At 41.2% G+C, this 16990-nt stretch overlaps 1 protein-coding gene across 2 annotated transcripts in view; it reads left to right on the forward strand.

Moving 5' to 3' along the window:
* The window catches only part of LOC126480771 (1-phosphatidylinositol 4,5-bisphosphate phosphodiesterase gamma-1), a 248439-nt gene that overhangs the window by 141083 nt on the left and 90366 nt on the right, over positions 1-16990 (forward strand). For both annotated transcript variants that reach the window (XM_050104071.1, XM_050104070.1), the window contains exon 15: positions 11933-12130. In XM_050104071.1, coding sequence (XP_049960028.1) covers positions 11933-12130 — 198 coding nt within the window. The remainder of the gene's footprint in view (positions 1-11932; positions 12131-16990) is intronic.

A 16990-nucleotide genomic window follows, 5' to 3' on the forward strand; every position in this document is an offset into this window, starting at 1 on the left:
AAAATTTGCAATAATTAGAAAGAAAATGGAAGAATATTATACAACTTTATTTGAAGCTCAACAAAATACTGGAAATAATTTGAGAACATAGTTCTCTGTCACAGCATTCTTCGATTAATATTTCATGGATTTACCTCATCAGCTACCATGAACAGCATAGTGAACGCATTATTGTAGCCAAGATAGATGCCAAGCCTATGCCTACCACAGTAGTACAAGTTTATATGCCAACTAGCTCCACAGATAATGAAGATATTGAAGAAATGTGATAACGACAAAAGAAATTATTCAGATAGTTAAGGGAGACGAAAATTTAGTAGTCATGGGAGACTAGAATTTGATTGTAGGAAAAGGAAGAGAAGGAAAAATAGTAGGTGAATATGGAGTGGGGATAAGGAATGAAAGGGGAAGCCACCTGTGGTTCAAGAATCATGGAGGAAGGTTGTATACATGGAAGAGACCTGGAGACACTGGAAGTTTTCAGATAGCTCATATAATGGTAAGACAGAGATCTAGGAACCAGGTTTTAAAAAGACACTTCCAGGGGCAGATGTGGACTCTGATCACAACACAAGAGATACTGAATTTAATTGATGAAAGGAGAAAATATTAAAATACAGTAAATGAAGCAGGCAAAAAGGAATACAAACGCCTCAAAAATGAGATCAACAGGAAGTGCAAAATGGCTAAGCTGGGGTGGCTAGAGGACAAATGTAAGGATCTAGAAGCATGTATCACTAGGAGTAAGATAGGTACTGCCTACAGGAAACTTAGAGAGACCTTAGGAGGAAAGAGAACCACTTGTATGAATATCAAGAGCTCAGATGGAAAACCAGTCCTAAGCAAAGAAGGGAAAGGAGAAAGGTGGAAGGAGTATATAGAGGGTCTATACAAGGATGATGTACTTGAGGGCAATATTATGGAAATGGAAGAGGATGTAGATGAAGATGAAATGGGAGATACGATACTGCGTGAAGAGTTTGACAGAGCACTGAAAGACCTGAGTCGAAACAAGGCCCCTGGAGTAGACAACATTCCATTGGCCTTGGGAGAGCCAGTCCTGACAAAACTCTACCATCTAGTGAGCAAGATGTATGAGACAGGCAAAATACCCACAGACTTCAAGAAGACAAAGAAAGCAGGTTCTGACAGATGTGAAAATCATCAAACTATCAGTTTAATAAACCATGGCCTGCAAAATACTAACACTAATTCTTTACAGACGAATGGAAAAACTGGTAGAAGCTGACCTCTCAGGGAAGATCAGTATGGATTCCGTAGAAATGTTGGAACACGTGAGGCAGTACTGACCCTACGACTTATCTTAGAGAATAGATTAAGGAAAGGCAAACCTACGTTTCTAGCGTTTGTAGACTTAGAGAAAGCTTTTGACAATGTTGACTGGATTACTCTCTTTCAAATACTGAAGGAGGCAGGGGTAAAATACAGGGAGTGAAAGGCTATTTACAATTTGTACAGAAACCAGATGGCAGTTATAAGAGTGGAGGGACATGAAAGGGAAGCAGTGGTTGGGAAGGGAGTGAGGCAGGGTTGTAGCCTATCCCCGATGTTATTCAATCTGTATATTGAGCAAGCAGTAAAGGATACAAAAGAAAAATTCGGAGTAGGAATTAAAATCCACGGAGAAGAAATAAAAAGTTGGAGGTTTGCAGATGACATTGTAATTCTGTCTGAGACAGCAAAGGACTTGGAAGAGCAGCTGAACGGAATGGACAGTGTCTTGAAAGGAGGATATAAGATGAACATCAACAGAAGCAAAACGAGGATAATGGAATGTAGTCGAATTAAATTGGGTGATGCTGCGGCAGTTACATTAGGAAATGAGACACTTAAAGTAGTAAAGGAGTTTTGCTATTAGGGGAGCAAAATAACTGTTGATGGTCGAAGTAGAGAGGATAAAAAATGTAGACTGGCAATGGCAAGGAAAGCGTTTCTGAAGAAGAGAAATTTGTTAACATCGAGTATACATTTAAGAGTCAGGAGGTTGTTTCTGAAAGTACACTCCTGGAAATTGAAATAAGAACACTGTGAATTGATTGTCCCAGGAAGGGGAAACTTTATTGACACATTCCTGGGGTCAGATACATCACATGATCACACTGACAGAACCACAGGCACATAGACACAGGCAACAGAGCATGCACAATGTCGGCACTAGTACAGTGTATATCCACCTTTCGCAGCAATGCAGGCTGCTATTCTCCCATGGAGACGATCGTAGAGATGCTGGATGTAGTCCTGTGGAACGGCTTGCCATGCCATTTCCACCTGGCGCCTCAGTTGGACCAGCGTTCGTGCTGGACGTGCAGACCGCGTGAGACGACGCTTCATCCAGTCCCAAACATGCTCAATGGGGGACAGATCCGGAGATCTTGCTGGCCAGGGTAGTTGACTTACACCTTCTAGAGCACGTTGGGTGGCACGGGATACATGCGGACGTGCATTGTCCTGTTGGAACAGCAAGTTCCCTTGCCGGTCTAGGAATGGTAGAACGATGGGTTCGATGACGGTTTGGATGTACCGTGCACTATTCAGTGTCCCCTCGACGATCACCAGTGGTGTACGGCCAGTGTAGGAGATCGCTCCCCACACCATGATGCCGGGTGTTGGCCCTGTGTGCCTCGGTCGTATGCAGTCCTGATTGTGGCGCTCACCTGCACGGCGCCAAACACGCATACGACCATCATTGGCACCAAGGCAGAAGCGACTCTCATCGCTGAAGACGACACGTCTCCATTCGTCCCTCCATTCACGCCTGTCACGACACCACTGGAGGCGGGGTGCACGATGTTGGGGCGTGAGCGGAAGACGGCCTAACGGTGTGCGGGACCGTAGCCCAGCTTCATGGAGACGGTTGCGAATGGTCCTCGCCGATACCCCAGGAGCAACAGTGTCCCTAATTTGCTGATAAGTGGCGGTGCGGTCCCCTACGGCACTGCGTAGGATCCTACGGTCTTGGCGTGCATCCGTGCGTCGCTGCGGTCCGGTCCCAGGTCGACGGGCACGTGCACCTTCCGCCGACCACTGGCGACAACATCGATGTACTGTGGAGCCCTCACGCCCCACGTGTTGAGCAATTCGGCGGTACGTCCACCCGGCCTCCCGCATGCCCACTATACGCCCTCGCTCAAAGTCTGTCAACTGCACATACGGTTCACGTCCACGCTGTCGCGGCATGCTACCAGTGTTAAAGACTGCGATGGAGCTCCGTATGCCAGGGCAAACTGGCTGACACTGACGGCGGCGGTGCACAAATGCTGCGCAGGTAGCGCCATTCGACGGCCAACACCGCGGTTCCTGGTGTGTCCGCTGTGCCGTGCGTGTGATCATTGCTGGTACAGCCCTCTCGCAGTGTCCGGAGCAAGTATGGTGGGTCTGACACACCGGTGTCAATGTGTTCTTTTTTCCATTTCCAGGAGTGTATTTGTATGGAGTGTAGCCATGTATGGAAGTGAAACGTGGACGATAAACATTTTAGAGAAGAAGAGAATAGAAGTTTCCAAAATGTGGTGCTACAGAAGAATGCTGAAGATTAGATGGGTAGATCATGTAACTAATGTGAAGGTACTGAATAGAATTGGGGAGAAGAGGAATTTGTGGCACAACCTGACTAGGAGGAGGGATCAGTTGGTAGGACATGTTCTGAGGCTTCAAGGGATCACCAATTTGGTATTAGAGGACAGTGGGGAGGGTAAAAATCGTTGAGGGAGACCAAGAGATGAATACATTAAGCTGACTGAGAAGGATTTAGGTTGCAGTAGGTACATTGCACGGGATATGATAACATGGAGAGCTGCATCAAACCAGTCTCTGGACTGAAGACCACAACAACAACAACCTAATCATATTTGTATGTAAACTTTTGATGACTACCTCTCCTGTCATTGTCAATAGTTACCTGTAGTCTGAGTGGTAAACTAAATAAAGTATCACACAGTGTACACATAAGTACAGATAATGGTGACAGAGGAAGTCACTGGAACCTTGAGTTTACTCACAAATCTGATGTGGCAAGAAATCTGTGAAATCTGTATTCTGGAAATTAGTTTGATGCCACTTTTTAAAAATTAGATGTGTCAGATATAATTTGTGTTGCCACACTCATTTGGTAAATCATTTTTGTTAATTCTGCAGTGTGGCACTATGTGTGGTGTGAGATGTTTAAGATTACCATTTCACTTTGTGTCTTGAACAGAGCAATAGCAGTTGTATGAGATTGTGAACCACTTTAACTGTTGGTTGCCTGGTAACCAGATTATGGTCAGAATTTAATGAAATTGGAAGCTTATTATTTTTTTATTTGTATTCTATTGCACATCAGCCACAATGTAGTGTCAAAATAATTAGCTACAGTCAGTTTCGTTTTATAGCATGTTGGGGCAATCTCCTGCCTCACAATAGAGGCCTAGTTTGGTGATGCTGTGTACTTGGGCCATTCAGATTTAGCTTTTCTGTGATGTACCTGAGCATCTTGTGAGAAATGGCAGTATGGTGCCTTTTGAAAGGGCACATCAAATTTGCTTCCCTGTTGTAAACAGGTCTGAAATCAATTTACAGGGTGATCATAATTAAAGTTAAACTGTCAAAACACTGTATAAATAACATCACTGGTCAGAATGACGTCAAGTTGCAATTGAATATTATCGGCGAAGGGGGGAACATATGCCATAAGAAAAAAAATTAGTGTGAAAATTGAGCACTAGATGGCACTGTATGTGTCAGGATAGGTAAATGAATACACCTGTCATGCGCTCAACCCATTGAAGTTGGTATAAACATGCCGGGTACACGGTTTTTCCTCCTTTGGTGTCTGCGATGTTCGCCATGACTGCCTCAATGCAGGATCGCACTGTGCTTGTAAAGCTGTATTACAAGAATGATGACTGTGCACATGTCTCTCTGAAGTAGTTCCGGACACTGAAGGGTTTGAAAAATGGCGTTGGTCCGATGACTGCCGTGTGTCTGGAGAAGATGATTCAGAAATTCGAAAAGATGGGTTATTTTGGTATGCAACCTGACAGGGGGAGGAAACAAATTGGTTCAACATCAGTGGAAGCAGTGGCTACAGCAATGCAAGAGGAGAGGAGTGGTGGTGTGCAAACGTGTAGTGCACGGAGAATTGCCGGAACATTGGACATACACATGAGCATGTTACGTAAAATCCTACAAAACATCCTTCTTTGCTATCCATTCAAAATTACCTATGTGCACAAGTTACTTTCTGTTGACGTGCCAGCAAGAGAGACCTTTGCTTTAGAATTTTTGCTCACATGGAAATGGACAATGATCGACCATGGAAGATTTTGTGGACATACAAAGCCCACTTCCATCTGACAGGATATGTCAATACACAGAATTGTCAAATATGGGCAACAGAAAATCCACACGCAAATCACCCAGTGCCACTTCATCCTGAAAACGCCACTGCGTGGTGCAGGTTTATGGCATCATTTATCATAGGGCAATATTTTTTCAAAGAGACGGGTGCTCCCAGTCCTTTCACTTGCACCGTCACTGGTAAGCACTAAGAGTGTCTTTTGCGCAACCACATCATTCCAGCTCTCCAACAGCATGGACGGGATCATTTTTATGCAAGATGACGCACCTTCATACATTGCAATTTGGGCCGTGGGACTATCTGAAAGATGTCATGTTCAGTGTTCCGATTGCAAACTTAGTTGCATTGAAGGCATGCATTGCACAACACATTGTGAATGTGACCATGGAAACACTTTGATCAGTTGTGGAACATGCTGTTTCTTGATTTCAACGTGTTGCAGAAAATGATGGACAGCATATTGAACATGTTTTACTTCAGTCACATGGAAATTAATAATCCGATTTGATTTTCATTGATGCTTTTTATGCAGTTCTTGGCCTTAGGACAATTAAAAACCAATGTGATTGATGCCTTTAGTGCAGTTTTTGGCCTCAGGTCAATTAAAAATCAGATTTTTCCCATCTGATGTGATATGATCTTGCCATGGTGGATTGGCTTACGTAACTAACGGTGTCACTCCTGTACACCTTTGCACACTGAGTAGTATAATTTGTTTAACATCAAACGTACACCTCAGGTGGTGTTCTATGATTCATTTGTCATTGGTAGTTGACCAGTATTAAATTCTGATGCTTACAACGTCATCTATTGTTACATTCTGTAACTATTTATTTTTCTTCTGCCATACGTTTTCCCGCCCTTCTCTGATAATATTCCGTTGCAATTTGATGTCACTGTGACAAATGGTGTTATTTCTACAGTGATTTGAAAGTTTAACTTTAATTATAATCACCTTGTGTGTAATAAATGTAAGTATGGAATGTCTGTGTGTGCTGCTATAGCTCTGCGACTCCCTCATGCAGCCAAGGTTTCATAGTATGATAGCCCTCCATTTCCCATCAGCCATCAAGTATTATGAATTGAACTTAGTAGACTTCTAATGAGTTAAGTTTGTGGAAGACAACGAGCTCGTGAACATAACATTTCCGCATGAGAAATGAAAAGCAGTAAATGTAGAGGTTACAGTTTGCCAGGTGAATCATTACATTATGATCCCTCTAGGGAGTACAACAAAATCAACATGTTTTCATTGACAGATTGGGTCAACTGTGTTAGTTCTGTGGTGGCAAGAAATTCAGTTATTAAAAACACCAGGAATGAGTTACATGAGTGGAAAAATTCAATTTGCAGCACTGGAAGCAGCTCCATCAGAATTATTTCATTACATGACTGGAGAAACTCCAGGATCAAAACATTTTCTACTGAAAATGAAAGTGTAAAATGCTTTCTTTGCTACTTCCAGGATCTGGGAAGAACATTGGTTCAGTCATGATTTCAATTAAAGAGCAAGTCTTATCATAGAATGGGAGGATTGTTACCATTGCCAAATGACTCTTATAAAATTTTGCAGGTGTATTGAATTGACAACGAACAAACAGAAGTCTACCAATGTTGTATAAATATAAATGGGCTGAGATGGCAAATAATTGAAAAAGTGCAGAGGATTTTATGTAAGTACAACCAGTTGGTTCATCTATTCCAAACAGCTCTGGGTCAGATGGTAACTAATGAGTAAAAAGTTGTGATACAAGCCAACAGAATACCAGGTGATGAACACAAACATTAGTTCAATGCACCTCAAGTCAGTGAAATTGCCATTTTACCTGTGGAAAATTAGTACACAATTTACAATATAACTATTCAATGAAGAAGAGAATGATTACAGAATATCGCAAAAGCACATTGTTCATATGAAACATTTTTATATTTGTTAATTTTTATAAGAGGAGAAGACAGTTACAGTTTCAATTTGAAACAAGTGAACTTGGGTGCAAAAACAAATAGCAAAGTAACATCAGAGAAATTTTATGCATATCGCATAATGAAATGAAATGAAATGTCGTATGGCGAGGGCCTCCCAGCAGGTAGACCTGATCGCTTGGTGCAAGTCTTTTGAGGTGACGCCAATCGGCGACTTGTGCATCAATGAGGATGAAATCATGATAATGAAGACACACAAACACCCAGCCCTGAGCAGAGAAAATCTCCAACCCAGCCAGGAATCGAACCCGAGCCCCTTGGCATGACAAGCCGCCACACTGTCCATTCAGCTACGGTGGCGGAAGTATTGCATAATGATCAGAGACAACGAGGGATGCAGTTGTGTTATCAGTTCCTTTCATTTATTTCAACAGTTTTTAGTTGATGTGTACGAAAATGCAGTCACAATGAATGATAGTCGTATGACAGAATCAAAAGAAAGAGTACGTTCATTAGAGGGATGCAATCATTAATGACAGCAGCATTGACAACATTAGTTATTTACTCATAACATTCACCTGCAATTTATTGTGACCAGAGATCAAAGAGGATGTGATTTATGTGTAAGCTCCCATGTGACACCGTGATATAATAGTTTGAATTTTTTGACAAAAACAAATGAGGGTCACAGGTGTTACCAAAAAGTTGCATATTTTTTTGAGCTTATATAACAACAAAAATAATCAGTTATTGATATTATAAGTATCAGCAATATCACTTTTCTTGATGTTAATCTCATCTTCACCGAAAGCCAGCTACACTCTTCTGTCCACGTTGAACAAACAACTGTAGTTACATTTTGGCAATTACCATCTTTTCCACGTCAGCTGTGCCCGCCATCCTTTCCATGTCAGATGTTCCCTCCCACACAGCCTTGGCATTCAAGGTAAACATATTTGTTCAAATGCAGACTCTTTCCAGCAATACACCACCATTCTCATCTCAGCCTTCGCTGGACATAATTACCCCACCACCCTAGTTCAAAAGCAAATTTCCAGGGCCTCACATAAATCCTGGTACTGTTGATATGTCCAAAAATCAACTTTGGAACACATCATTTGTCACTCAGTATTATCCTGGTCTTGAATGTATTAATCAGCTCCTTTGACAGTGCCACGACTTCCTAAAATAACGCCCTGAAATGAGATTCTGACTGAGCTCCTACCCCTGTGACCATCCCCACTGCAAGACTTGCCCGATGCACCCTCCTACCACCACCTATACCAGCCCCATGAGAGGCAAAATGTATACTATCAAAGGGAGAGCCATTTGTGGAATGACGAATGTCTTATACCAGCTGTTACGTAAACACTGTAAGGCCTTTCACATTGGCATGATTACCACCCAGTTATCGGTCAGGACGAATACGCTTAGGCAGAGGGTGAATACTGGCAACACACAATATCCTGTTGCAGAGAATGCTCCACAGCATGGCAGTCATGACCTCGGTGCTGTTTCAGCAAACACTCCATCTGGATTCTTCTCCCAGACATCAGTTTCTCAGAACTCCACAGGCGGGAACTAGTGCTACAATGTGTCCTTGGTTCTCGCTACCCAGCTGGCCTTAATTTACATTAATTCCTTCTGTTTCAGCATTTTTTCACAGTAACAACTCCATTTAGGTTTTCTATGGCTTTCATTTTCTGCCCCCGTCGATTTTTCACCCCTCCACCCACTGCCGCCCCCACCTCTTTTACATACAATGCTCTTAACTTTTCACTCTTATTAACTCATGCACTATGTTTTTGTAGTAATCTGTCTTCCATCTTTAAGCTCTTAGGTTTTCAAATCTTCTCCAGTGCAGTCCCCAACAATCAGTCTTTCCCTCTCATCCCATCTAGTAAGTCTCCCCTGACCTGGGATTCTGAGTGAATTTTCTGAACTGTAGCCCTTTTTGTAAACCTCTCCAGTCCTTTTCCTTCAGCCCTCTTCCCTCCCCTTCAACTCTTCTGCTGGAAGAAGGAGCCACTGGCTCCGAAAGCTTGTGTAAGTTAAACCTTTGTGTGTGTGTGTGTGTGTGTGTGTGTGTGTGTGTGTGTGTGTTCTCCTGCCACCATGACCACCGACTTGGGCTGCTCAGAGCAGATTCTGGTCTGAGCGGCCTGAGTTGGCGGTAACGTGTGTGTGAGGTGTTGTTGCTTGTGACAACGAACGGTGTGTGTTTCTCTTTCGTTTTCTGGTAAAGGCTGAGGCCAAAAGCGTACATGTAAGTGTCATTTAATTGTGCCTGTCTGCAACTTAATGTGTCTTCTTTATGATAAGTAGCAATCTATCTTTTCCTACCCTGTTGATAAACTAGACGTTGTACACTTGGAAGTTACGGCATTCTTTATGAATGTCACAAATCACACTGCCACCAGATACAGTATTTTGCTTCCTTATTTTACACTGTACACACATGCAACAAAAGACACTAACACGAAGATAAAACCCAGAGATTGCGTTCAAACTGCTGTGTGATTAATATTATTTTAGAGATCTTGCCGAAAATGTTGTCCATTTACAGTAATGCACAAGCGGCCTCTGCATGCTAATGATTGTCGAACACACTCTAAACAACCAGTTTTTTCATGAATAATGGCTGCAACTGTGACAAAATGGGCAACCAGCTCTTCAAGAATGTCCAATGTTGTCTCATACACTAGATGCTTCATCTCCCAGATTAAAATAAATCTGTAGCAGTGAGGTTGGGAGAATGTGGTGGCCATAGTACTTGCCTACCCTTACCAATGCAACAATTTGGGAAAAGATTGTCTAAATGTTCTTTGATATTAATGGCAAAGTGAGGTGGTGCCTCATCATGCTGGAACCATAATTGTTATTGGACTGCTAGCAGGACATTCTCCAACATTTTTGGTAGCACTTCATGGAGAAAGGTACTGAAATTTCCTTCTATGGACCATGTTAGGCAGAAGATATGACCCAATCACATGATTATGAAGAATACTGGCTCACACTTTTATGGGAAATCTCAGTTGATGGTGGAACACACAAGTTGCCCTAAGATTTTTCAACTCATGGACATGGCTGATGTGGCTGTTGACAATTTCTTTTTTTGTGAAGGCAGCCTTTGCAGTAAACACAGCACACATTTTGAAGTCAAGGATGCTTACCGTTTGTTATGATACCATGGGAATGATTCCATATGTTGTGGAAAGTCATCAGCTGAAAGATTTTGTACCTTCTGATTCTTGAATGAATGCATTCCCATCTCATGCCAGAGATTCCACACATTGTTGTTGGAGGTATTTAGTTCCTCAGCAGTGGATTGTATGCTAGTGCTGGGATTGTCTTTAATTCATTGTAACACAGCTTCCATAAATTGAACAGTTCACATGCTGCAAGGTGTACTAGTTTCCTGTCAGTCTGATCCAAGGAATCTTATTTCATTAAGATGGCCATTCTAGTCTTTGAAATGTGACATGATTTGGTAAGCTCCTAACTGGGAATTCTTTTGTACACAGGCACTTTGTTGCTGGACTGTTGCATTGTGCCTCCCTATAAATGAGACACATTTCAGCTAACTTAGTTAGTGTAATAATAAGGTAATTCTATATCCAGGGTCATAGACAATGCTAGCAGCAATGAAAAATTATCTTTCCTAGCGGTAAGATGTAATAGTGTAGCAAATCTGATTCCAGTTTCAACAAACAAAGTTGTCAAAACGCATTATCACTTTTACAGAGTGTAGGAAGAGAGACTTTGCTCCCTGAAATCTCAGGGAAACCTGCGGTTTGATGCAGTTGGTATCTCAAGAAGATATTACTGAACTGATGTACTGCGTGACACTTCTTCTGTACAACATTACTTCATGTACAACAACTCTGAGTGGATGTAAAGCCATAATTTTAAGATTTTGAAGGCAGATATTTCTGTACCTTTTAGCTGTTCATATCTGCTGTCAGAAATTAGATTGCAGGACATTTATGTCAGTTTGAAAGGTTGTGAATGTGTTAACCCCTCATTTCACTGAAATGAAAAGGAATGATTTTGACCTATGTCTTCAAACGCTTTTCCTCCCTCCCCTCCCACTCCCTCCTCTGTTCAACACTGAGAAGGGAAGTGTGTGACCTTAACTGCTCAGAACTGCATACAAATGGGCTTAGAATATAAATTGCTCATCCTAAAAACAATGGTATCAGCCACTTGCAAGCAAAACTGTGCATATTTCCACGAGAGACACTTGTCAATCACCTATAAAGGGTCTAAGAGAGGAACTTTGCTTACAGAAGAAACAAAATATTGAGAGAGAGAGAGAGAGAGAGAGAGAGAGAGAGAGAGAGAGAGGGGGGGGGCTTAGATTTTGTAGTGTTTGCAATCTACATATTTAACTAAATATGGTTTTTACATTAATTATTGACTTGCCTTAATTTAGCTGACTGCAGGATTGTGGTATGAGGTTTTAATTCTGTGTGTTTTGTGAACTCTCTACTAAGATTTAGACCGAAAATTTCTGCGCCTTCCAGAATAACTGGCTTGCCGGTTTCTATCTATTAGTAAAGTCAGCCTGTGTGCGTGTGTGTGTGTGTGTGTGTGTGTGTGTGTGTAAGGCTTGAAAATTCTACATGGATATTAATCATTTGTTCCCAGATAACCGTCAAGGCACTATACGATTACCAGGCACGTAACGATGACGAATTATCTTTCTGCAAGCATGCTGTAATAACAAATGTTAACAAACAAGGAAACAGTGGCTGGTGGCGTGGAGACTATGGAGGAAAGAAACAACACTGGTTTCCTTCAAACTATGTGGAAGAATGGGATTCTCAAGAGAACAGAGATGATAATGTAAGTTTTTAATCACTGCTATGTGCTCTGTCTTAGCTTTGGTAAATGTTAGTCATTTCACAGTCCTTTGTTTACATAAATTATGCACCTCATTATTCCACCTTATTTTAAATTTATCGATTTCTTTACAAAGAACAAATGCACATGCTATTTCTTGGATTGCCAGCATTACACGAGAGTACGACACTTCCCTATCCCACTGCTCTCCCGTCCCTCTGTTCCTTACACCATTCCTCGGCATAGGGTGGATAAAATGGGAAAAGAGTGATATACAGGATGTCATAAAAATGTTGTGACAGACTTTGAAGGACTGTAGTGAGTGTCTTACGGAACAAGTCAAGGACAGAAATTTGTGCTCAGAAATGTAATCCAACGATGCTACGGAGTGTCGAAGATATAAGCGCTGGCGCCTGCCACTAGGCCCCCTCTTCGACAGCAAGTGTGACTTTGTACCCTGACGGGCCCTAGGTGGAATGTCCTGCAGTGGCGTTTGTTATTCAGTGATTGTGACTGATTGCCACAATCACCAGTGGAGAAGATGGATTTGGCTGCTGCGTAGACAGGCCCTCTCTCCTGCAAATGTGATGCTTTGTTGTTTCGGTGGATGGTGGTTTCAGACACGGTTTTCCATCTGCAGTTTATTTTTCTCCTCGAAACCTCTAAAATCTCCCATTTTTGGAACCCAGGAGAAAAATAAACTGCAGATGGAAACCCATATCTGAAACCATCATCCACCAAGGCAATAGAGCATCATGTTCACAGCTGTCAAGACCTGTCTGTGCAGCAGCTAGCTCCATCTTCTCCATTGGCAGTCATGGAAATCGGTCGCAATTACAGAATAACAAGAAACATTTCGATATGTTCCACCTATGGTCTGTCAGTGTACAAAGTCACATTTGCTGCCAAAGGAATGGCGTAATGGCATCCACCAGTACCTATAACTTTGATGCCCTGTAGTGCCATTGGATGGCATTTCTGGGCACAGGCTCCTCAAGACACCATCTACAACCCGTCGAAGTTTGTTGCAACACTTCTGGGATACACTGTATATCCTTCCAAAGCTGTTTCGATGCTAAATAGTTGGTTGAACAGTTGCTAAATGTGTGTGGTTATAGTTATACTGGTGGATAAGTGAAAAAAAGTATTAACTCTAGTATTGGAGCTAGGAAACAGCTTCTCATACTTCAATGAAATGAAATGATGTCGGGTTTACATTGTAATAGAAAACCTTTTTATGATCCTTTATTATGCAAGATGATGCAATGTAGGTGTAGTTACAGTCTAACGTAGCTGTCATCTGCTGTTGCCACAAGTTCTGCTGATGCCATTTGTGGACAGTTAAAGTTGCAGCTACTACTTGTTTTGATGACTGGGGGGGGAGGGGGGGGGGGGAGACAAGCTGTGCTTTTCTCACACTTTCATGTCACCAAAAATGTGCTTTGTGTTTCACTATGGATTGTAACCCTTTTGGGATCTGTAGGTGGCACCTAAAATAAGTTGTGAATTGTTTCATCGCTCATTTTGAATCAAATAAGCAGAAAATGCAACTTGGCATTAACAATGCAATGGCTACCACAGTAACAATAGATTATTGATTGTTCATTAATGTTGACACTTCTCAGATGTAAAACTGTAGCCCCTTCTACACATTCAGAACAAGGAAACCCAGTGATCAAGAGGAGCTGCCCAAGTAATATGGCACATTATTTGGCATCCCCCCTGCTCAGCACAAACATTTTGAAGTGCTCACTTTACCTACTAACTTGTCTAACACAAAACTAACTCATCTTATAATCATGTCTAGTATCTTTCTGTGCACATTTAAAATCATGTTACAGAACATGAATGAATACGGATGACAGTAAGAAAAAGGTGTTTCAATTTATAAAACAAATATTTTTTACATGTTGCAGATAATGACCATACCAACAAACTTGTCAAAATATTATAAGTTTTTAAGTTGTATAATTTTGTTTGTGGTGTAACTGTTTAATATACATTTTTTAAATCGAGACTAATGTATTCTGTAGGGACTGAAATGAAACTTTTCTGTTCTGAGAACTTTAAATCACCCACCTACACCATCTGCACACTCATGTCTACTGTGCAAGTCACACTTAAGTACCTGGCAGAGAGAACCACTTTCACACTGTTCTTCTACCTATCAAACAGCTCACAGGAAAGACGAACTTGTTAATGTTTCCAAGTGGGCTCTGATTTCTCTTATTATGTTATAATGATCATTTTTGCCTATGTAGATGGGCTTCAACAAAACATTTTTGCATTTGTAGGGGAAAAATTGGTAATTTTGTGAAAAGATCTTGCTGCAACAAAGAATGCCTTTGTTTCAGTGACAGCCATTTCAACTTGTGTATCATAAGGTGCTCCTCCCTCTCCCCCTCCCCCTCCCCCCCCCCCCCCCAAATTTCTTAACAGTACAAAATGAGCTGTCCTTCTTTGGACATTTGCAATGTCCTCCATCAGTCCTATCTGGTAAGGATGCCATACTGGACAGCAATAATGCAGCAGAGGACAGCCAAGTGTTGTGTAGGCAATCTCTTTAGAGAATGTTTTGCAGCTTTTTAGTGTTCTGTTAATAAAACACCTTGGTTCACTTTTACCCACAACTCTATCTACATGATCATTCCAATTTAGGTTCTTTGTAATTGTAGTATTTAGTTGGCTGCATTATGAAAAGGGTAGATTTCTACTCACCTTATTGTTGCAGATAGGCACAACAAATAGACGCTAAACAAGTAAGCATTCGGCCAAAAGGCTTTCTTCTGAAATAGACAAAAAACACACACACACACACAACAATAAATCTAGGAGAAATAACAGGCCAAAGACATCCACTGATATAATCTTGTAAAAATATTTTAAGATTTTTAAAAAGTTTTTTAAAAACTCTTAAAAGCCTTTACATAAGAACATTAAAATATTTGCACTCATATAACCAAAACGTTAAGAACTATAAAGCTCAGAACTTGGTACCCAACATTCGTTGTGCTTCAAAATAAAACACTGCTGAAAGGTGGTACACCATTGAATAAAACAGCTGGGTGCATAGATTCCAATCCAATATGTTGGATTGACGGGAATGGGGGAAAGAAATAGAGTAGAAGAAGAATGGTTAGCTTTGAGGAATGCAATAGTGAAGGCAGCAGAGGATCAAGTAGGTAAAAAGACGAGGGCTAGTAGAAATCCTTGGGTAACAGAAGAAATATTGAATTTAATTGATGAAAGGAGAAGATACAAAAATGCAGTAAATGAAGCAGGCAAAAAGGAATATAAATGTCTCAAAAATGAGATCGACAGGAAGTGCAAAATGGCTAAGCAGGGATGGTTAGAGGACAAATGTAAGGATGTAGAGGCTTATCTCACTAGGGGTAAGATAGATAGTGCCTACAGGAAAATTAGAGAGACCTTTGGAGAAAAGAGAACCACTTGTATGAATATCAAGAGCTCAGATGGAAACCCAGTTCTAAGCAAAGAAGGGAAAGCAGAAAGGTGGAAGGAGTATATAGAGGGTCTATACATGGGCGGTGTACTTGAGGACAATATTATGGAAATGGAGGAGAATGTAGATGAAGATGAAATGGGAGATACTTTCTGAAAGTATTTATATGAAGTGTAGCCATGTATGGAAGTGAAAAATGGATGATAAATAGTTTGGACAAGAAGAGAATAGAAGCTTTTGAAATGTGGTGCTACAGAAGAATGCTGACGATTAGATGGGTAGATCATATAACTAATGAGGAGGTATTGAATAGGATTGGGGAGAAGAGAAGTTTGTGGCACAAATTGACTAGAAGACAGGATCGGTTGGTAGGACATGTTCTGAGGCATCAAGGGATCACCAATTTAGTATTGGAGGGCAGCATGGAGGGTAAAAATCGTAGAGGGAGACCAAGAGATGAATACACTAAACTGATACAGATGGATGTAGGCTGCAGTACGTACTGGGAGATGAAGAAGCTTGCACAGGATAGAGTAGCATGGAGAGCTGCATCAAACCAGTCTCGGGACTGAAGACCACAACGACAACATGTTGGATGGGTCCTAAACATATTGCACCATAGTGATCCACTCGGAAAGTGAAAATTTATTAAAAACTATTCAGAACTAATATGCGGCTAGCTTGAAAGGACCAAGGAGTTATTGCAGCAAAATGGAGGAGTGTTTTAAGTAAACTGGACAAAATGTGTCAGGTAAATATATTATTGACAGAAAAATACAACATGGAAAACACACTTACCACCTCTCTGGTCAGTACGTGATTGAGGAACAGGGGAGGCGACTGCGTGCTGTCTCTTACTTATGGCATGAAAGTAAACAGCTAGCCTATACACGGCTCACACATGCGTTTATGATGCGTGCATCCAGCGCAACTGAATGATTGGTGGTCTTTTGGGGAAACGCATGAACGGAAAACGAGAACAAGAAATACTGGGATATCGAAATACAGAAATTTTTTAAAAAAGTGGAATATAATAGTGACAGTTGATATTTGTATTTATTTTCATTATTAACACCCATTAGATGTGCTAATGAAACAGAAATTCTTAAACCAAGGGCGTTTAAAGACTTAAAAGATCACCACCAGGTGCATATATTGCAGAAAATGAACAATTCTGCTGATGGTGTCCCCTAAATAAACCCAAAATTTTAAAATTCTGAAATTATAATTTTGTAAAATGTTATAAGAAAATTTGTTTAAAAAACTTGAAAGAAATATGTACAAGAAACATCAGATAATAAGGGGGGGGGGGGGGGGGGGGTTGCAGGAGTCACTGGAGGAATAAAGGGAACTAGGTAAAAGAACAAGAGAGTAGAATGTCAACTAACTTAGGCAGTAGC

This window comes from Schistocerca serialis, chromosome 5, assembly GCF_023864345.2.
Source record: "Schistocerca serialis cubense isolate TAMUIC-IGC-003099 chromosome 5, iqSchSeri2.2, whole genome shotgun sequence".
In the NCBI taxonomy this organism is placed as follows: domain Eukaryota; kingdom Metazoa; phylum Arthropoda; class Insecta; order Orthoptera; family Acrididae; genus Schistocerca; species Schistocerca serialis.